The sequence below is a fragment of the Pieris brassicae genome, chromosome 3 (assembly GCF_905147105.1).
Source record: "Pieris brassicae chromosome 3, ilPieBrab1.1, whole genome shotgun sequence".
In the NCBI taxonomy this organism is placed as follows: Eukaryota; Metazoa; Arthropoda; class Insecta; order Lepidoptera; family Pieridae; genus Pieris; species Pieris brassicae.
The window spans coordinates 17,940,225-17,964,156 of NC_059667.1; the positions used below are offsets into that span (position 1 = coordinate 17,940,225).

At 31.7% G+C, this 23,932-nt stretch overlaps 1 protein-coding gene across 1 annotated transcript; it reads left to right on the forward strand.

Moving 5' to 3' along the window:
• Nucleotides 1-1,223: 1,223 nt before the first annotated feature.
• LOC123707004 (organic cation transporter protein-like) lies at nt 1,224-23,932 on the forward strand. Its single transcript, XM_045656745.1, has 7 exons — nt 1,224-1,366; nt 12,532-12,696; nt 15,121-15,331; nt 15,790-16,045; nt 17,057-17,674; nt 20,505-20,683; nt 21,161-23,932. The coding sequence occupies exons 2-7, from the start codon at nt 12,539-12,541 to the stop codon at nt 21,335-21,337; spliced, it is 1,599 nt and encodes a 532-aa protein (XP_045512701.1). The 5' UTR covers nt 1,224-1,366; nt 12,532-12,538; the 3' UTR covers nt 21,338-23,932.

Here is a 23,932-nt window from a genome sequence, read left to right on the forward strand (position 1 = left end):
TTCATATAGGTAACACAATGTAGACTTATGAACGTCAAAAACAGAATTGTATATGAAATGCTCCAAATTTTACAGTTACTGCCAGTCTAAATTGAAGGCGTAGAACGGAAGAGAAGAACTAGTAATAAACTCTCCGCCACTCTTTTTAATCGCCAATTTTTTGTTTTACACAACGTTTGTAAGGAGCTATACCATTATACCATGTTCCACATGACATCTTAAGTAATTAATAATAATAAAATAAATTTAAAACAAAGATTTTTCCATTATCAGAAGAAGGCATGGTGAAATAGGAGCACGCACTTACATTCTCGTGGGAACAACATGCAAATACATAGTCGAAACCATATACGCAACAAAAACTTTTATATTCTTAATTATCACATTCATGTGATTTTGATTCAAGCAAAATGCTGATACATGCTTAAGTCTACCGCGACAAATACGGCTACTTATGAAATAACCGTAATCCTCGATTATACAACAACGTAATGCTTAATAGACAACAGACGAGGTTACCGATATATCGTGCATTACATGACTCAGTAGTGTGGGTGTTTACTGAAAATTCTTTATCTGTGGCTACCGGATAGCAAGACAATGTATACAGCATACCCTACTAAATCTGTGACCATATCGCATACTGGTCAGGGCCAAACTTGCAGTACCGCAACAAAAATTAGTCGTAATAATATTTTATAATTCATTCATTTTGTTTAATTCAATAAAATCCTATATATTATATAGTCAACCTATTGTGAAGTAAGGTTAAGTCTAACCTAACTTATCTGTGCTCCTAGGTAATCTAGTCAGAGACAGTTTGTGATCCAGGATGATCTTCAGTACCTAAGACATGAATTACGAGCCCTAAGACTAAACAAAATTGACATAAAGATCAGTTTAAAAGATAATTGCATGATTGAGGTATAAGAATATAACTGAGCGTTTTTAATTTGATGTTTCTACCTGCGATGACAAACGGATAATAGCAACAAACCCTGCTTTCAAAATATCAATGTAGTCGCCCATATGGTGCATTCCAAAAATATATCCCAAACGATACTTTTCAAATAATATTCATTGCAGCGTATCTATGACTACTTTAAATGCATATAACACCCCAAAGAGTAATGAACAGCGTTCGTGCATTAGTCCCGTTACGAAACGTCTGCGTATGCGCCTCGCGTGATATGACGTCAGCGGCCTGCACCGCGCCGTGGCCGACGGCCGCTTAGTCGGTTTCGAACTTTCGTTCGAGTGTTAGTCTGCGTGTAACAAGATTAAAATAATCGTTAATGAAAGAAAATTATTAAGTGAGGTTAATTAATGGCACGTTAAGCAGCGTGTACACATCTTCAGTTTCATGGTACGTGACTTTTTACATTATAATCGGTTTAAGAAAAATCAAGAATAAATATGAACCTACTTAACATTTTAGGAAATTTGTTGTCAATTTCTTTTTTTCAAACCAGTAAGTTTCATAGTGAAGTAGATAGATCTCGATTCATCGTGTGAATAGTGGATATTCTGAAAATATAAGCCATAGACACCGTGTTTAAAAAAATATTCTATATTTAAAAATACAAAACCAATTTCACCATATAGGTACAACGCTCCAAATATTTCCGATAGCCTCTTCTCTAATGCAATTTTATAAAAAAAATATATATATTCAAACATTTGTTCGTATATGACATTATATTACTAATATAACAAGCTTAGTTACTCCTAACAAAACCATTACAAGCATTGAGAAAGTTTTTTGCCATATGTTCCATCTTCACAATGATTTAATATGATCTTGGCCCTGTTATCGGCGATTCCAGAATGAAAGACCATTTATGTTTTGACTATGACCCGATGTAAATCAACCAGTCATACTGTCAACTTATGATTAATGAAACATGATTTATGGTATAAAATACTCACAATATCATGTTATTTCGAGTACCATAGCATGCGTTAATTGATTAGACTTGTAAAATTACATTGATAAAAATATACGATGAATAATATAGTACATATAATAAATTAAAAAACACTTTATGTGAGTATTTTATCATTATTAATTCAAAAGTTAACCTACACAGTGATATAATATTGTATTAATTTATTTATTCACACGTCGTTGCATTAAAAAAACACTAATAACATAATATTTACATAAAAAATATAAGGGAGGCAATGGGCTGAACCAGGCAACCCTTGTTAGGGAAAAAACTAAAAAAAGACATATGATGAGCAAAGTGCAAGAATACGTGTGTATGTTAAAACAATATGTGGATAAATTTTAAACTAAAATAAATTTAAAATGTGTGTGGAAATGCTGGCAGTAGTTCCTTGCTGTATTTGGATACAGCTGAGCTAAGAGCTCTAGCTCTAGTTAGCAGTAGTATTAACCAATTGTCTATTGTACATATATGTATATATAATAGGTCTAATTGACTATATTGAATTGGTCAAAAGACATTGTGGTCCGCTTGATACACAATTAATATGCCATTTGCTGATGACATTGCCACTATATTGTATCTTCATTCTACATATTATCCATCCAATTCTGATGGGCATCGATCGGGAGAAGCGTTGTTTTTTTTTAAATACATGATATATTTAAAAAATCTCCCATGAAAAACAGCAAGCAAGTTGTGTATTGAGATTTTGGGAAATGATGCGTTTTACATGAACATATATTGATGAACATGACGGATATTTTTAAAATTCTCAGGTCCCAAATCAAGGCAAGAACGAACTCAATTGAATCCTATCGCGACATTTTTAAACACTAATAAAATGTTTGTCTGTGTATTGTTATAAATTGATAAGCATGGCTTTATCAAATTAGGGAACGGACATATTTCTAACTAATCGTTAATTCGAAGCGAACATCCTTTTCAACATAGGTCAAAGGATTTAAAGATAAAATATTTATTTATAGAATATATTAAATACAGGAAGGTTACTTAGATTACGATAACATTATGACTAATATTCCAAAGATTAGAAGATTCAACGCTTTTATCGAAAACTTTGTACCGTATATTTACGTTATAGTAAACCTAATTATCTTCTCTTACTGAATCACTTCATGAAGTCGCTAGACGCTTTCCAAAAACAGTTACAATGTCAATATACAATTCCTTAGTAATATCACATATACTATATTTGATAGATATGAGGGTAGCACTTTAAACTATACATTGACACTAAATTAGTGAACATTAAGCAGCTATATAAACAACATGCATTTAAGTTACGAAAATATTTACATAACCAAATGCTTGTGTGCATTAAAGTTAACTTGAATACCACACTAATCATAAATATAACTAAAATCAAAACCGAATACAGTCGCAAAAACATAACCTATTTCGGAGCGAGTCTATAACAGTTTGCCTCCTGAGATATGAAATATTAGCAGTAGACCCGTTTTGATTACGCCTGCAAATTCACTCTAATTTAACAACATGGCGATGGCGTGATATATTTTACCTTTTTATGTTTTAATTATTTTTTTCTCTTGATGTGACATATTCTTTTAATAAGAATAGACTTCCTTAACCTAACCTTCTCTATTCATCATAGAATTTGAATTTACTTGCGTACATTCCAATAAATTATATGTTAACTTTAAAGTTTAGTAGCTTATAAAAATGGACTTAAAACCGAAACAGTACAGTTGAAAATATAATTAAAATATATAGCGGTATTTGTGCGAAATTAAATATAAATATTACTTTTATCTGACATTCGCCCCAATAACTTTAGAACCACAATGAATCGTCACCTGGCTGTCGGTTCTTGAACCCAGCTAAAAATAACAGTGTGATCGAGCTGTCAAATAGGGTTGCCATAAAAATATCTTAAGTGTATTATCGTTGGCCGTTGGATTGATAATTAAGCCGATAAAAAGAGTTTATTATTACAATTGCGTTTTATGACCTAATTTATTGTTGGTTTAAATTTGTACAATTTGTTGCTTTGCAACAAGAAGTAAGATATTTATTAAGTTCAAAATAAAATTATTAAGATAATTGAACCTATATTGATCCAGTAAAAGTGTAACTCTTCTAATAAAATTCTGTCATGTAAAAAAATATTCGGTAAAAACAAAATTATATTATTATAGGTGTGAGCCCTACATTTACACAAAAGTTTTTAGACAATTGTTGGTACTACCAAACCATTGTCACAGCAGTATTAACATTTCCGGTCTTTATACAACGTAACGTGAATTCTTTTTATAGAATCGTACATATCATTTTTTAATTATTGATTGTAATTGTTATTAATACAAACTTCTGTATTTATATAACATATATTTGTTTGGTTGAACGTGATCAGGAAATATTGGTTCGTTTAGAAAATTATTTTTGAGTTTTATAGTTAATTTATGGAGAAAACTATTCACTAACATCCTATAACAACGAATAGGAGCGGAGCAGTGTAATTATTACAACGAAAAATATCTTAATTCCTTGAGATTACAGGGATGATTTGTGTTCGCAGTTTCGCAAAATTCATGTATTAAGAAATTGTTTCTCTTCTAAGCTAAGTGCACATTCTGCAGAATTACGTTATAGTATCAAACACGTGATGAAGTGAAATGGGGATTCACTATTACCATCGGGGGTTACTTGGGGCGTGACCGACCCCGTCTGCCATTAAATTTTTCCATAAAAAAAGTCGATTTAATATTTTAAGATATTAAATCGACAGATATTTATCTGCTTTCGACTTCCGGTGAGGCCCAAAATAACAGCCGAAGAGAATAATGAATCCCCACTACCACGTAGCATAAATATAGAGTTTGCAGCTATACCTTAAGTCAACGGCACGCTGGCTAGTATATGTCAATAATCAAATATCTTCAACCTTTTAATTATTATAGGTCATCATTAATTAATTATTTTTATAATGTTCATATCTTTAGATTTGATTGACCTTGACATCGTTTAGCAACAATATTTTAGTTTTAAAATGACTCCGCACAAAATGACGGTCAAATAAAAATTTAATTACCGCAAGTTTTCAATAATCCGGGATTATGGGTTAGTTTAATATTTATAAAAACACGGGTAAGACAATGACACGCGAAACAGACGTAGTAATGTGACCAGAGTTTTCCAACGTGAGATCTATGCCCTATTTGGGGCAATTTAATTGTTAAGGGTTAACTGTTCGAAAATGTTTTAATATTATTTGGAATGCGAAATTTTCTTTTAAACTTTGTGTTTCGTTATAAATTCCTATTGATGTCTTCTCCCTATTAGCGATGTCTAAAACCTCATGTAAATCTTCTAATTCATAGTATTGTCTTTCATTAACATGGTTTTTACACATTAAGAAAACTCTTTTTAAACGGATTGAAGCTATGTATTATTATTATAAACGTATAATTATTTACATATATTTAAATTTAAAAAATATGTAAATAATTATAAGTTTATAATAATAATACATAGATTCAATCCGTTTAAAAAGTGTTTTCTTAATTCTCTTAATTCAATTTTAAATTAAATTTTAAAATTATGTATGTTACATATGAATTTTAGAAAGGCTATGATAGGAAAAAAACGTTGGAAAACACTGGTATAGAGTCTCTAGAGTCAACTGCAACGGGAGCAAAAATTTTGCTCGGAGGACAATTATTGTCCTTTGCACTAATCGCAGCCCTAGTTGCCAGGTTACTTATTTTGGTATGATATAAATCTGATTCACATATTAATGTATACAACAAATGTCCTTACCGATACAATATACTCCAATCGCGGTCCAATCGATAGATTTAATGCAATTAATTAGTGGATAATAAACGATACTCATTATCGGTGTGGGTATAAACCGATACAACTATTATTATTGAAACTAAAAGTAATGAGCAGAGATTTTAATAGTCGTTGCTGTTAATTTTTTTTATTACATTGGAGTTTGTGTTATGGATGAGCTTATAAGCTAAACAATGTATATGTGAGAGAAGAAAAATAAAAAGAAATAAAGATTATTATTATTATTATTAATGTTCCTTGACCTTCTTCGTTTCTTGCATCTATACAGATTGTTACATGGACAAAAGTTCTTAAATTAAGTGTTACAATATAAGTTTTTTAATTGTTATAAATTATAAAAAGAAAGTGATGACAATAATTTAACAAAGTTAAGTTCGTGTAGGTTATGACAGTAGTCATGTGTAAAGGGATTACGTAAAAAAGGCTGTTTATTATAGATTGAAACGTAGATTGTTCCAATTTCATGGTATTTTCCTCAAACGAATAAATTCAAGTGGAAAATAGACCAAATCATATTTCATAAAATGTATTGTCACTATACGTTGTTTTTATTTATTTTAAGTATGAATAAGGTCTGAGAAAATCACTGACACTTAAAGGCCGTCAAGATTATCATCTAGGCTAGAATACAAATGCAATTTATTCCGAGAACCGCAACAGAAACGTATCTCTTAGTAGAATACGTACGTCGCTCATGATATGAGGTAGTGATTAACTTATTCTAACTGGCAAAAAAACTAATTCATAAGGCGCAGGATCATTTTGGACAAGATACAATTTTCGATATAACTTCATAGTTATAAAATTCCTAGATTCACATAACATATGTTTCCTTATTAAAAGGTTTCAGGCTGTAAATCTGTCATGCAATTTTTTATCACATGGACGTAGCCATCATGCCAAAGAGCGTGCCAATTCTTAAAAGGCCGGCAACTCACAAGTGAGCTATCTGTATGTAAGTGTCCATGGGCGGCGGTTTGCATGTAACAGGGGGCAAACAGGCAGAAGGCTCACTAGATGTTAAGTGATATTGCCGCCCATAGACACTTACATTGCCAGAAGGCGCGCAATTGAGTTGCCAGCCCATTAAGCATTGATACGCTCTTGAAGGACCCTAAGTCGAATTGGTTCGGGAATACATCAGTTGGCTGCTGGTTCCACATTGTGGTTGTGGACTTTCTTGCTTTTTCTCATTCTATGCCGTTGATTTAGTGATTTAGAACCTTCCAATTTGTTTAATACTGGCTTTCAAAACTGTACGTGATTAAATTAAGTTCGTATGAAATTCATAATCTTAAGGGTTTTATCATACGAAACGGTTTTTACTTATTTTAAATTAGGTAAAACGTTAGATTATAATATAATCAAGGGATAGTAACTGTTCATGACCGCAAAACCGCGCTCTACTTATTTTATCTCTGCCTAGGAATATTATAATGAAATCTATGACGTCCTTTACTTCAACAATAGAATTACGTTTTCTTCTTTTAATAATTCATTCATTTAATAAAGTCTTAAGTCGAAAAGTTTAATTATTGTATTGTATTTATAGGAATATCAATTTTTTTTATAGTAAAATGATAAAATTAATCGGTTTTGGAATCATTAGCTTTGCCATTCTGAGTTTAAGTCGACGTGGTGACGGTAGGTATGTTGAAAATTTGTTTTCATAATTATAAATATCTGTATTAGTATAAGTGCGTTCTGATTTGATGTGGTTAATGTACGGTCGGTCATCAGTACTTGTAACTGTTTAATTGTTTCGTAGAAAGACTGAAAGTTTTATCTTTTGGATGTGCAAAATATTGAAAGGTTTTAAAATTTGACTTCTCTTATAATAAATTAACTTTCGTATCACGGGCGTATGTACAAGCGTTGAATAAAAATTCCATCCACACGTGTAGTGTAATAATAAATACATATTTATATGATCAAGTGATTCATTAATTAGAATGAAATATGTCATTGAGAACACATATCTAGTGTGTTTATTACAAAGGCAATATGTATTTATTTTATCATTATAACGTACCAAAAGACAGTACAATTAAAATAAAAAGAAGCGTTTCACTTACAGGCAACCACTGGTAGGTATATTTAAAATAATAATCGTTATGCGTATCCTTAACAAAAGCCCAGAATGGCAGAAGAGCATCGTAATCAAATAAAAAGACGAGGTTTTTATTTCCATTGATATATAGGCTTACACTGTTTATGAAGTCACCTAAACCAATTAAAAGCTACCAAATTATCATTATTCAGTGTTCTAATTAATCAGTAAACGTACTTGACATGAAGCTTTACATTTAATTAATAAACGTTGATACAGGCGATTTTACTGTTAAATAATTAATAAATTAGTTAAATAATTTTTCGAGTTTTAACATTTTTTAAGGTTACCATTTTTATTATATCCGCTATAAAATACGTTTTACAATACATTACGTATTTAAAGGAGTGTTGGCCTAGGGACTTAAGCCTGCGATTTTTATCCCTGAGGTTCGGTTCCCGGCCGTGCGCTAATGTACTTACTATGTGCGCATCTAGCTCTGCACGTGTCAGACAGAAGGTATTATCAGCCCACTTCTATACAAAAATGAATCGAATATGTAAGCGCAAACCTCGAAGACGACCTATTGTACCTATTCGTATTTTTTTATATTGCTTGAACTCTGATGTTTTGTGGGGATAATTTTTTTAAGAATATACAAAAAATGAAAAAAAAATTTTAAGTTAAAATTAGGTTATTCCAAAAAAACTAACAAACTATGGGATAGGATAGCAAAATGTTTCATATGTTAGTATGTAAATTCTCAAAAGATAATAATAAGGAGCAACGAAGTTCACAGGGATAGCTATTCCAGTAGTAGATGCGATCTGAGGCTAATAATCATTAGTCTAGGCTAATAAAATAAATATACATTTTCACTCCAATTCATACAACACAGAAAATACTGGAAAGTAATTTATGAAAAATATATAAATATCTGTTCTCTTTACATAAATTAAATTAGCTTCAAACACGTTCAATATTCATTTTAAAAGATTACCTCGTTGCGTGAAAAGACTAAAGAGGAATAATATTATTTATTATTGAAATTAATATAATGAATATTATTTTATTTAAATAGAAATTCATAGTTTTTCTTTAAACAATAATAATTACCATAGATAATTTTTATACCACAGCGCTTATTTACGATAAATTATATTTTCCTTTTGTGTTAATCTGTTTTGTATTTGAAATAAAATCATTCCAATTTTAAAAAGGATATCGCAACGTTAAAAACTACTTTCAAATATTTAATACAATAGTCTGTGCTACATTAACTTACGTAATACTCGGGCTACTACAGCATTCTTCGATATCCATATTACACACATAAAACTTTTAAAATAAAATATTCGGTGATTATCTATACAGATCCATTACTTTGTATAATTAACTAAATCTGCTAAAATCAGAAAACAAAACACTTATAACACGTCTCAAAAGATATATAATAAAATATTATATTATATATGTATACAACATTACATATATATTTATATAATATTATATTACATGTTTATAAAATTATTCAGTATTAGTTAATATAGTGAAGGCAGTTCATTGCTTAATTGATCTAAAATCCTTGAATTTGTGGGACGCAAGCGTCGTTGTCACTCGGTCACATCGTGATCAGTTCATTTGTATTAAATTAATACGATATTTTTATATTTGACACTTTATTGGGTCTATAATAAAAGTGGTTTTAGTTTGAAGTAAATAGGCTTTTCATGTCATACGTAAGTATACAAATTTAAAAAATCTTGTTGATACAATTAATAAAGTCTTTGTGGTTTCGAAATGTTTGCATTTTGACAAAGGCTATTTTAATCGATTTCAAAAAGAAGAGGATCAATTTCACGTGTATTTTTGTGGATATTGTCCGATCTGGATGATCAAAGTGTCAACTTCCAAAATCTAATTAAAAGTATTGTATCTTCACACAATTAATTCTCTTCGACAATACAGATTAAGAAATATGAAATATAATTAATACTTCTTAGGGCATTGTAGAGTCGGTATTTTTTTTTAAAAGTATTATTATCTGTGTCCTTTTTCGCTCTTCTCTCTCATTCAGAGCCACAAGTATGGGTTTGGTACAACCTTTACGCTAAAATCTCTATCAATTCTAGGCCTCAGATTTCTGTATGTTTCGTGATCATATGTATTTTTGTAATAGCGATGAGCCTTCTGTGCCTGGCCGGTTTGTGTGTAAAGCATGCCTGTTCCCTTCCGTACGAGCGAAAATAAGTTCTTACGTTGTTAAAACTGTTACTTGGACTCTATGGAAAGCGAATGCAAAACATTTATAAGAACAAATTTACAGCCTTCTATTTTCGTCATACCAATATATGGCATTAACAAATAAAGCACACAAATGCCTACTAAAATCTAATTAATAATAATGACTTATCTCATCCAAAGATTAGGTCAAGTGGTAGATTAACCTAATAAACTTAACTGGTCATTTATGCTCAAATTGTAGCGCAACCCATTTTAACTGGAGTACATAAGCATGAATAGGTGCACGGAATGTACTGGATGTTGGCTGGCTACACGCGTACGACTTGAATAATAAAGTATTCAAGATATAAGTAAAATTTATTAATTGAAAACTATTAACATGTGTGGTACTTATTTCCAGCGGCATCGAAAAAAGAGGTACCAGCATACAAAACCAGAGCATTTGTTGATTAGAGAATCCTAGAAAAATAATAGATATATACATTTTTATTACCTCAAACGTTAAATTAAATTGAAATTAATTAAAAGTCAAATCATCCCTTTGCCAGAAGAACGTGTTTTGGTGAAAACTTACCTATGTAAGCGTAGTTGCTTCCCTCACACTTTGAAATCGATTTTCCTTTAGTTTTCATAATTTATAAATCGATGTATTTTTTTTCTTTGTGTTTATTATGTCTCCTTATTAGTCGTTGTCACATTAAATCTTGTATTTAATTTTTCTTATCTATCAATCTATGAATGTGCCGAGCGTTGGCAAGCCTTTGTAAATCAATAAAATAAATAAATAAGACCCTTAATTAGCATTGACAATATTCATGAGTTTAATTTAGTATTTTATTCACTAAAAAAATCAATGGCGCTACAACATTTTTTTAAGGTCTGGGCTTCGGATTTCTGTATCTGTTTCATGATCATTTTTTTTTCGAATAGGCAAGTAGGTGACCAGCCTTCTGCCTGACGCACGCCGTCGACTTTTTCGGTCTTGAAGCCGGTTTCCTTACGATGTTTTCATTCATCGTTTGAGCCAATGCTAAATGCGCACATAGAAAGAAAGTACATTCGTGCACAGGCCGAAGACCTCAGGGATGAGAGTCGCACGCTGAAGCCACTAGGCCAATACTGCTCGTACATTTTTTATAATACATAAAATCCTTTAATTGCCTTGAAAGTGTTACAAAATATGACGGATGAATAATAAAAACTGCACTAATAGCCATAGCAAACTAGCATGCAAATGACTAGTTATAATTAAAAGCAATTAAATTATTTATTAAGACATATTTTATTGGAGTATCTCAAAACTTTTAATCTAAAAACTCTTTTGCGTTATAGAACAACCGCCTCTTAAAATCTAATCATATTCCTCTTGAAATCATTACACGGTAGTGTTCTGTAACCTGTGGGAAGTATTTAATAATAGATTTTTTCAATGCAGACATTATAATAACCGTCATAAATCATCTCATTGTACTAGTTTTAATATAAACTATATATATAGTATATAAAAAACACCAAGATGACAAAAATCTAGTAAGGCATTAGTTTCTCTTAGAAACTACCGTAAAAATATTGATAAAACGTAAATATTATAATATATATAAACCAGAAATTTATAGAATTCGAAATCTATCGTCACAAAATTAAGTGCCTAATGTTTTCAAACATTGATTAATGAACAAAAGTTGAGTGGTTCGTGTGTAAACCCCTTAACTACCTACGCGCCAGGCGCTTACGGCTACGGAATAATGATTCATGCAATGTTAATAACATCGCATATACCAACTGTTACTACGACTTGCTTTGCCATAAAGGAACTAACTTTTGTTTTGATTTGCTTAAAGCTAAGTTCAAACAACTCCCATTTTAAAATCCACCCTAGTTTCTGAAATATTTAAATTTAGAACGTCAATTCATCGTTATACTTCATGGGTATGTCGTGATATTGGCCTGTAACAAGCGATCATCAATCCAAAATCTTGGTATTAAAAAATAATAGTAATTATTTTTTAATACCAAGATTAAAAACAATTATCGTATTAACAATACTATCTTCAAAGTTTGTACTACTTCGCGACGCAGAAATTAGGCTGCCCCACGCCTCATATACTAATGTCGACCTAAGCCTAATTTATAAAACGAAATTAGTGTGGTTAAGCGTAAATTAAAAACAGTGGTGACACAACCTTTTTAGGTCTGGGCCTCGGATTTCGGTATCTGTTTTCTAATAGGCAAATAGGAGATCAGCTTTGTGCCTGTTTAAGCTAAAATTACTTATAATGCGATATTGTTATAGTACATATACAAATAATCTATGCAAAAAAATCCGCCCTATAAATTTCCTGCAAAATCTTTCTAAAGAAATTTCCTTAATGCACCGTAATCTCGCTTAAGAGCGTTCCAAACTTAAAATCTGTTTTAAAAAGTTTAAAGTATTCATTCTATTTGCAGTTAAAGGATGGACAAGAAAGAAATCAATTTGGACTCGGTATTGGAGAGTCTGGGACCGTACGGACGTTACAATCTATTGAATTTCGTCCTTTTACTCTTCCCAGTACTGCTGAGTGCGTTCTATGAGTGCGGCTTCATATTTGAGGCACAGGAACAAATCTACCGGTAAGTATTATCTATATGTATAAAAATTAATCCCTAATTCCCTTGGTCAAGGTAGCACGCGTGAACGGCTGGACCGATTTGGCTAATTCTTTTTTTGTAGTGTCAGGTTCTTATGAAAGAAAAAATTAAGAAAATTGCGTAGAAAATTCAAGAATACTTAACCACCATAATAAGTAATCCTGAATTTTGTTTCGATACATTTTTTGTTTGCAGTGCATAGCGCTTTTACTATTCATACTATATAAATTTTTTGATGCAACTTTTATGGCGTTTGACATGACATTGACAGAATGCGTGCTGCAAATATCGTCAAAGAGGACGAAAGAAAAATGAATATGTTTTAAAACAAATGCCTCGATTGGAGTAATTAATATTCATAGTTAAGACAGGACAACGTCTGTCGGGTCCGCTAGTTTGTTATAATATTCTGTTAGGGGAATGCTAATTTAACATCGTTCAGTCTGGTGACTTGTAATCACAGAACTTTTATATATATATAAGGTACCAGCCTCTCACAAAGTTCAATACCGATAGCATTGTGTAGAGGCAAATAAACTTTATTATTATTGTTTACTGTTTACTGTGCTCAGGATCGATTCATGACCTTGGTACTCTGCTGCACACGGGCCTAAGCTAAGAGAGCACAGATTTTTATGAGTTACCTTATAGGAATTTGCAGGTACTCTGGCTGTATATATATATATATATAATACTGCTATGCGGAAGCTTTAACAATTTGATAGATTAGTGTCAGCTACACGAATTTCGGGGTTGTTTCTTTGGTGGACAAAGTGATAGGTATACATACTTTGTTAAAGGCTCACACCATTTGAAGAGCTGTATATTTCGTGATTTTATGAATTTATTATTATTGTTGTGCGTTTAAAGATATAGTAGATAGGTACATATACTCGAATATTCCTGTAAATAAAATAAGTGTCACATATGCCCTATGTTTTCTCTAACCCCAGGGATTACGGGAACCCTGAATACACTGAAGGAATTGTTGACTTGAGTCTAGTTATGTGATTCAACTTTAGGGCTAACTCTTATCGAAAAACAACTTCAGTACTCAAAAAAAACTACTTTTTTATAATTTGTATTCACGCTTCGCTGCATAGAGTGATTTTATAAATGGTTGGACTGATATGATATAAACGAACTGACTATCTATTTGCGTAGCTATTAAACAATTTTAATATTTTAATGATCAAATTTCCGTTCATTAAAAAAATATATATAAATGTTTTGTTTTTTGAACCTTAAATAGAAACTAACAAAACCATAAAACTTTATAACATCTTCACAAATTCCTATTTTTAATTTTGACATGGAAGATATAATGGCTGTATAAAGTCCATATATAATGATTATATTATTATGTCCATAGAAACCTAATATATATTAGAATTAACATAATAAAAGACGAATAGGAAGAAAAACACAAAATTTTTGCATATAAATAGGGTGTAAAATATTTATAACGATTTATTGCTCGCGCTTTACCCATTGCTTCACGCAGATGTAATTACGTCAATAGACGATAATTCGATGTTATTCGATACTATATGTATGGAAACGCATCTATAAAAGTTACATAGTGAGCTACGCAAGCAGCGCTGACAGTAAACTGGTACCTAATATAACATTCCTAGTTGAATATCTAACTGTTTATCTAGTCAAGACCGAAATCAAATTAACCTTCCAATACAAACGATAAATTATGAGCCATCCTCATATCACATAAAAAAGAGATAAATTTTATCTAAATAGGATACATAGCTTGTATCTACGAGTACTTACTTCATGCAACGCCACGCTGCACCAGTTAAGTCATGCGTGCGACATGATAGTTTGCATAATAACAAATCAAACTATTATTTATTGTTATTTTACCGTGCAGGAGCTATTTCTCAATGTATAACATCTAAACAACAACAATGTGAAACAGAAACCAATACATTACTTAACAATTTAATACGCTTATTAAATAAAACAATTACAAAATGTTCTTTTTCCAATTATCTGTTATCTATCCTTTTTAAGTTAAATTATTCATATTATGTGATCGCGTGGTATCCAAAATATTTAAAAAAACCTGGAGAATTGCTTTTAAATAGCATTCATATGAATTGTAATTTGCAACACAGAGGCTTGAATTTTTTATTATACTTATAACATAAATTATATTATACTTATAAAATGTATAATATAATACATACGTTTTATAGCCATATTAATAAATGTTTATATTTATTATTACAATATTGCATAGGTACCATCCCAGTTTATCAGATTAGATTATTTTTATCGCGCATCATGCAAGAATTTCTCAAACCAGTATATTCGATATTGATTCAATTCGTTATATAACTAGTATTACATACATATTAAGAGAATATGCATCGCATTCAATTATTGCAGGTGCAAAGTAGATGGCTGTGAAAACACGTTCAACGACACATCCTGGATGCAGTACGCTATACCGAGGGACAATAACAAGGAAAGACCCGAGTCCTGTGAAAGATATGCCCCATACACTGCCATTGAACATTGCACCCCGGATGAATTCAGTAATAGAACCATACCGTGTGATAGTTTTGTGTATGAGTTAAATGGATCTTTAGTCGAAGAGGTATGTAGATTTAGAATATTAATTAACAAAACATTTGTTATAAGTTTCTGTAACTTACCTACTTTTTTATTTATAGTCAAAAAAATTTTACTGATAAAGTACTGTTACGAGCGGTGTGTGAGCCATAGCCAAATTGTGGTTATGAATTTGAAAAATAGACAGGAGATATATAGTTTATTTTGCTATTTATAAGTAATCATAATATCCTCGCTTAACGAATTCACAATACAGCGAAAAAATGCTGCCAGCGTTAAAGGTGCACTGCCACAGGGACCAAGCTTTTTAATTTTCTTTTTATTATTATTATTACTATTTAGGTTAAGAAAAATACATATTCGTATTGGTACTTACGGTCTACATAACTTGCAATTAAAAGGTCGTATGTTAGGACATTCATTTACGTGTGCTTTTAATAATTTATACTGGCTATATAAATTAGCAATCCATTTTCTTTGCAGTTCGACCTAGGTTGCCAAGAATGGAAGCGCGCGCTAGTAGGAACCGTCCACAACAGCGGAATGTTCGTGGCCATGCTGTTCACTGGGATTCTCTCCGACCGGTTCGGAAGAAAGGCTGCAGTGGGTCTTGCAGCAACAGCAAGTTGCCTCTTTGGGATACTAAGAGCTTTCTCACCCAATTACGCCATGTATATGGCAATGCATTTCTTTGAAGCTGCATTTGGGGGCGGGTTGTATCCGTCCGCCTATGTCTTAGGTAATATCCGTTACATATATATTTTGCGTTATTGCAAAGCTCTGAATCGTACGTAACTTGGTTAAGTTGAGCAGTGTTGGTCGAGGCTTCAGCGTGCGACTCTCGTGAGGTCGTTAGTCGTCCCCGGCACGAATGTACATACTTGGTATATGCGTATTTAATATTCGCTCGAACGGTGCAGGAAAACGTCGTGAGCAAATCGGCTTGACTTAGACCCAAAAAGTCGACGCGCGGCCTATTAGGTGATCTTGAATCAGAACAAAAATCTTAAGCCCACACCTGACAAGGTTTTAGCGCCACTAGTATATTTTTTTTAATATTCGAGTACCGTAAATGGCAACATTCGACAATTGTTAACTCGGGAAATTGTAAAAAAAATAACATAGACAACATATTGAGATTAAGGTAAGGTAAGGTACATACACAGATAATTTTACGATTACATTAAGACCAATTCTTTAATCTACACTATTGTACTACACGACATAATTTTTGATAGCTTGAGTGATTGTCGCATAGATAACGCTATCAATACATATCATCCGTAACAAAGGATATTCATAAATTACCGCTAACTGTTTTTTATTCAATTCGATGTTTCTCACCATTTAATTAAATAAATAAGTAAAAATAAAATAAATCAGTGTCGCTACAACCTCTTTAAGTCTGGGCCTTAGATTTCTGCATCTGTTTCATGATCATCTAATACGCAACTAGGTGATCAGCCTTCTGTGCCTGACGCATGCCGTCGCCTTTTTTTCTAAGGAAATTCGATGTTTTCCTTCACCGTCCTTCACAAATCTTAAATGCGCACATGAAAAGAGAGTCCAGTCCATTGTTAACGTTGAAAGAGAGAAATATAGATAAAAAATATTAATTTTTCTATAGTAAGTATGATAAATTATATTCAGGCTTATTTTTTAAATATCAGGTTCCCGGGTTTTTAGGATTAGACAGGCGCGTCAATCCTAACATATTTCATTCAACAACTAAATAAATAACCTTTTGCAGCTGTCGAGCTGGTTGGCCTCAAGCAGCGTGTGATTGTCTCCGCCATGTGCAATATGGCCTTTGTCGTCGGTGTCGTCCTCCTTGCCCTTTTGGCCTGGTTCGTTAACAATTGGAGAACCTACATTCTCATACTCTACAGCCCAGCCATCATTGTTGGATTGTACGTGTGGCTTATGAACGAAAGCGCAAGATGGCTGCTTAGCAAAGGCAGAAAGGAAGACGCTATTAAAACATTAAAACGAGCAGCGAAATTGAACAATATGGATCCCGCCAAATTAGATTTGGATGCACTGAGCGATCCCTTACTAAAGAGCGAGGTGACCCCAGACAAAAAGTCCCAATTCTCAAAAGCGATACGTTCTAGTATTATTTGGAAGCGTTTAGTTGTGTGTTCATTTTTGTGGTTAACATGTTCATTGGTGTATTACGGGCTGTCGATAAACTCAGTGTCGCTAAGTGATAACAAATACGTAAGTTTTATGTTGGTGACAGTTGTAGAAATTCCGGCGTATATAATAGTTGTGATAGTGTTGGACAAGTATGGCAGGAAAAAGACGATGGTAGCTAATTACATGACGTGTGCGGTAACCAGTTTGCTGTTCGCTTTCTTGCCTAAAGGTGAGTTGTTTTATGTTATAATCTTCTACAACTTGCGAAAACCAACGCAATAAATATGTTTTTCTTGATCAACTTCTGCTTGATCTTTAAACGTTTCTCTTGTGTTCACGTATGTATCTTTTTTTAGGTAACTATTAGACTTAGACCGGTTTAAACGTACTGTTTTCACCGAGACTATAGAATAGCTTTCAATAAATTGCTTATTGCAATATACTTATGAAGGACTCTACCACCTATATAAATAAAAAGGAAAAAACCGGCGCGACAGTTATAAGAAATAATGAATAGAATTTCATTTATTTACAAATATTATGTACTTACAATTTTTGTTATTATCAAGACCAGGTGTCGGCGACCTATAATCCCATGATGGTCCTCTTTCGGTGCAAAGACTATTATGAAATTTGAGATTTATCTTTGTGTTTTTAGTCTACGTTACTGTTATCATCAATAGTATTCAAAGAAATTGTTACACAATATGCGCATTGATACTGTTATTACGTTTATATGCTATGGAAAGTAACCATTAAATTACTTTTCCTTTAATAATTTCGAGTAATAGACATTCACAATAGCACGTAATGTGTATAAAATTATTGTATTATGGAACGATACGTCATCGTCATACATCAGTTTTAATCAATTTCTCCGAAACTTGAAAGTATGATTGTGAATATTTCTTTTGTTTAAAATGATTTGATTTTGGAATAAATCCCAGACTGACGTCTTCACGGCTACTCAATGCTCAGAGTTCGAATAATTTAAGCGTTAATATATCATAGATAAGTATTACCATAGGACGGTATATATGAATATTGTAGTCTAATATTGCTTAATTTAGCTCAGAGCGGTCGTCGTTGTTGGTTTATAATTAACCGAGTTTTCTGGAACATTTGTATTTGCTAATCTTTTGTTTTCAAGAGGTTTGTCGTATGATGTAAACGTTATTTTTCATAAAAAGATTTTTGAAATGAAACTTCTTTATCGGCGTTGCAAAAAAAATTACCGTCACATTTTAACGTTACACGGTTTCTTGTCCCTACCACGGTTGATTCGAATCTATTAATAACAAAAATATATAATAACGATAACAATGAATAATATAGAATAATAACGGTAATAATTCCATTACAATTAATGAAGTTCTGTAATAATCTTAGTAGTAATAAAGTCTAATGAAATAGTTGTGTAGTATTCATGTCTATGATAATAAAAGCCTTTTGTTAAACTTTATCTAATTTAACTTTATGTAACCAATTTCTGTAAAGTGGCATATAGTAGATCATTTTTCGATAAATAAGGCCACAACGAAGTTTCACTTCTTACGTGTGTTTAAAAAATGTGTGCGTGTACTATACACGCACACATTTTTTTTATTTTTTTTGGTATATGGTAACCACAGGTAAAAAAATTACAGACAAGCATTAATAATAAACATAAGTTACAAATTTCGTCTACCAAAAAGTAAAGTAATCACGGATAAGATCGCCATCATGAAGAAAGTAACTTGACACTTTAGATTGTCAATGATAAAAAAAACTCCATGCAAAGGTTTTCATGTGTAGTCAAATCTAAAGATTAATGTATTCATTTATATAAATTGCATATTTATGCATTTGCGTTAATTGTTTTGATAATAATATTTAAATTAATTAATTAGTTTTCGATTAAACAAACACAAGCTGACCCAGATTAATTAATAGGTTACAAAATACCTAAATATACGGATACGATACAACATAAGCCAATTAAATTGTATTTCATGCTTTACTTCTGATGTCTGAGCCAATTCCGACATATATGTCGGAATTATGTACATATAAATATATAAAAATACATATATGTATTTGAAGAAACAACATCTAGTTTATTATTTTACTTGAAAACAATCACTATTACCCTTTTTCTTTTATAACGCAAAATTTTCTAAGAAAAAATTCGAATTAAACTTTAAATGAAAAGCCAAAATTAGCGTCTTTTTAACAGACTAACAAACAAATTAAATAAAACCTTAACACATAATAGATAATCAATACTCAAAGAATCTAATTTAAGAAAAATAATTAGTTCTTTACAAGTATTTAAAATAAATAATTAATGATGATTTTTCATTCCGTGTTGCTACTACAAAAATATCCACCGAAAAGGGACAAATTTGATCCATTTGAGGGCAATAAAATGCTACGATTTTTTTAATGTTATACCTACAAAAAGGTAAATTTTAATATTTACTTACTCAACTAATTCAAAAATACCAAATATTTCAACATCACGAAAATATATTGAATTAACTTTAATTACTTTATTTTATTCTTAACCTTAAGGTACAGATGCCGCCTACTAATTCCAGGTTACCCTTTTAAAAAAATAAAATGTTAGCTATTAAATATTATTTTTTACTGTTTGTGATGAAAAGGGACGTAATTATCACTCGCCGTAAAACCACCTTTTAATGTAGACCACCGCACTTAATAGGATGGATACATTTAATAAAAAATAAAATGTATAGGTACAGACTCGTACTGAAATTGAAAAATTTACCCGCCCAAAAAGGTTTGTAATCTCTGACATATCAAATCTGTCAGAATTCTACATAATTAAAAATCAGAGTATAGTTTTGACATAAGCGATTTTTTTTTCAAATAGCATTTTAGACGGAGCTCCGTCAAGAATTAGTATTTATATCATTAATTTTTGGTCTAGTTAGTAGGCGCGTGACTGCCAACCCTGACTGTCACTGTCACACCAACCTGAGGCCTATTAAGAAAAATGATCAACAAACACAGAAGTCTGACTAAGGGTTACAGAATTAATATATATTTGATTACAGGTAACTGGTACTCAATAGTCTTATACCTAATCGGCAAGTGGAGCGTCACTCTCACATACAGCTCAGTCTACATCTACGTGTCTGAAGTATTTCCCACTAACATGCGGCAGATGTTGCTTAGCATTTGCTCTACCTCTGGGAGGATAGGATCTCTTATTGCACCATTGACACCTTTGCTGGTAATGCTCAATGTCTATATTATATAGTTGTCGGAGCAATGGCATTACTGTCTGCTGTCATTGTCATTATATGTCACAGTGTTTATAATTTAACAACGTCAAAATTAAATCAGTTCAAAACCTTTGGACTCTATCATTATTATTACTTTCGACCAATACGATTTAAAAGTCGTATTTTATAGATCTAGCAATATTACAAATCAAATAAAGTACTAGTATTAACGGTTTTAAACTTGTTCATTACTTGACTTGACTTTGACTTCGTTAATTTATAAAACATAAAATGACAGTAATGGCTATGCTCCGACAAAGATTATATCATTTTGATTTTACCAGTGTATTTAATTGATTGAAATATTTTTTACAATTAAATCTAAGAAATATTTTTTTTACTTCTTTATAGACTTGTTTTGTAGTCTGGTTTACTATAAGAGAGCCAATATTTTTTAAATATAACATGTTTTGTGCTTGTTCCAGTCACACTACCACAAATCCATGCCAACAGTGATTTTCGGTGGAATGTGCATCATATGCACCATGCTCGTTTTTCTTCTTCCGGAGACACGAAACATACGTCTACCAGACACCATTGAGGAAGCTGAAGAATTATCTAGGAAAAAGAGAAGAGCCGAACCGTTAACTGACATAAAGTAAATCTTATGATCTGACGAACTTATTGAAAATCCATTAGAAAAAAATTAGCCGCTAAAAATTAACTTACACCTAAAGTGGATGGCTCCGGCATCTATAAAAAGAGTTTTATGTTCCTAAGTGTGTCTTTGAGCTTACCACGTAACTTAAATAGCGATTTCAGTGATTGACTCAATGGAAAACTTTGCATTGGTACCACTTAAGAACCTCTATGGCGTTATCTAATGAAAAAACTCTGATGTTGCTAATTAACTTGATGCTAAAACTAAATATATGGGAATCGATATTGAAGTTACGCAGTAAGCTTTCTAATTGAGTTTATTTTTAATTTTAAAAGTATCTTTTGTCAACGTTATCTATTTTTCATTTGTAAATAAATTACCAAATTACCAAGTGGTTCAAAAATTATACGGCCAAAGAATAAAACAAGAAATTATAAAATATTGTTATATTCATAGTGATAAAAACGAATTTCTATATTTCTTATATGTCTAATTTAACAAAACTACTTATCCATCACAGCGTAAACATTATTTGACAGAAAGATGAAAGAGTATTTTTAAATTTAGTAAGATATTCTAGAAATACAAGAAAAATATTATGTGACGGTAGAACAATTTAAAAATTTTCTGTCTACCGCCGTACATTACCATAATAATATTATACTAAAAATTAAACAAGTCAACCTACAAAGAGTGCTTGATCTTAAATTGTGATGAAGAGTGATTTATCTTAAATTGTTAACATTTGTTCTACTCGTGAGTAAATATTTACATATATATTACTCATACTAGCTTTAAAGGCAATTTAAAGACAATAATGCATTTAAGAATCTGTGGTTTCACAGTCTAAAAGCAATTTCATTATTTACGACTTCTATACAATGCCACAGACTGCATCAAATTCCATTGTGATAACAATGTTATGACAATATTAATGCGTGGCCAACAAAATTGATAGGGTTTTCAAAAAAATATAATATATATTTTTTAAAGATACAATTATTATTGTAAACTGATTTGCAATTATTTTACTTTAATTTTTAATTAGAAATAAAGACTATATTTAAAACAAAACAAAGATATGCATGTATTATGTATACTGAATAATCGTTAAGCCGAGCGAACGTAAATCACAATTTGTCATATAAAATGCTTACATACCTATCACTGTAAGAAGCCTAAGTTCACATATAAAATAGCTTTCTCATCCCAGGATACGATTTAATGTCAAAAATTTGCGCTAAATATCAGTCACGACTGTTAAAAATTTGACATACGGCAGTCGTCTCTCTTACTCTTGATCGACCAAGTCGTTATAACTTATAAGTCTTATATCTTAGGGCTCATTCAGACGAACGGCACGTGCCAACTGCAAGCGTCGACGGCAGGCGTCAACGTTTCGGCGGCAGCTGTCGATGGGTTTTTACGCTTGCAGTTGTTGCGTGCTACGTAACTAATATAGACAGAGAGCCAGTTGCAAAATGGCTTATGGCTTAAATTATGGCAAAATGGCAAAAAGAAGAAACTTACAAGTTCCTCACACACAGCCGCCCATGCCCTGTTTTTTTATTATTTTGTTACTATAGTCTCGTAATTTATAATTCCAAATACAAGCTCTTTTATTTACTGCAACTATCAGCAATTCAATATCAATCTCTTCACTGGAGCTCATTGTGTGGACGCGCGAGTCACGACGCTTGGACTATTTGCAGTCGACTGACAAAATGGTGGTCGTGGCACGCCACCACTGCAAGCGTCGACAAACGTTGACGCCTGCCGTCGACGCGCTAACGACTGCCGTCAACGGCAGCCGTCGACACTTGCAGTTGGCACGTGCCGTTCGTCTGAATGAGCCCTTAGGTAGAATGACCAATTTCAATGTTATTACAGTGTTACATTACAACAGTTTGTCATTCGTAACTATAGTACTTCATCGGTGACCTGCAGAGAAACTCGATCGACTTTTTAATAAAAGCGCGGAAGGAATTGCGTTTAGTTAAGTTTCACAGCCCTAACTCATTGTATGAAGATTTGAAACTTCCTTTGTTTATAGTATGCACAATGTAAGACGTACATAACTTTCATACTTTTAACACTTATGACTTAAGCTTTTTAACATAATATCAAATACAATCATTAACTCGCTTCTGTATTGTATGACGCTTAATGGCAGTCGTATCGACAAACTAACTAACTTAAAACTGGTGTTTATTATAATTTTTTCTTGTACAAAAATATTAGTATTATATCAGTACTTGTTCTTCTATTTTTTTTTATAAATAAGGTTTTGTAATACAACAGAGTACTTCCTAAAACCATAGACTATGGACTTTTTTTTAATAATTCTTTACATTACCTTTCATTTACTCTGCTTACGTGAATTTCTTTCTTTTATAATTTATGATACCAAAATCTTATTTTTATGCTACAATATATTATTTTTAAATTGAACATTTAGATTTACGTTTGTTATCACCAATATTTTAATCTTAAGTAGTACTAATTTCTAAGTGAATTTTGCAATTTATTAAGACATAATAATCAGTATTTTTGTATAATTGGAATTAGGGACCAATCGATTAGCAACTTTTATTAA

What these genes read in the sequence shown, in the direction of transcription:
- LOC123707004 (XM_045656745.1), top strand. Translation starts at nt 12,539, where the DNA reads ATGGACAAGAAAGAAATCAATTTGGACTCGGTATTGGAGAGTCTGGGA. An exon ending in GCACAGGAACAAATCTACCG is followed by an intron (nt 12,697 to 15,120) that starts GTAAGTATTATC and finishes CAATTATTGCAG; the next exon opens with GTGCAAAGTAGATGGCTGTG. An exon ending in GTTCGCTTTCTTGCCTAAAG is followed by an intron (nt 17,675 to 20,504) that starts GTGAGTTGTTTT and finishes ATTTGATTACAG; the next exon opens with GTAACTGGTACTCAATAGTC.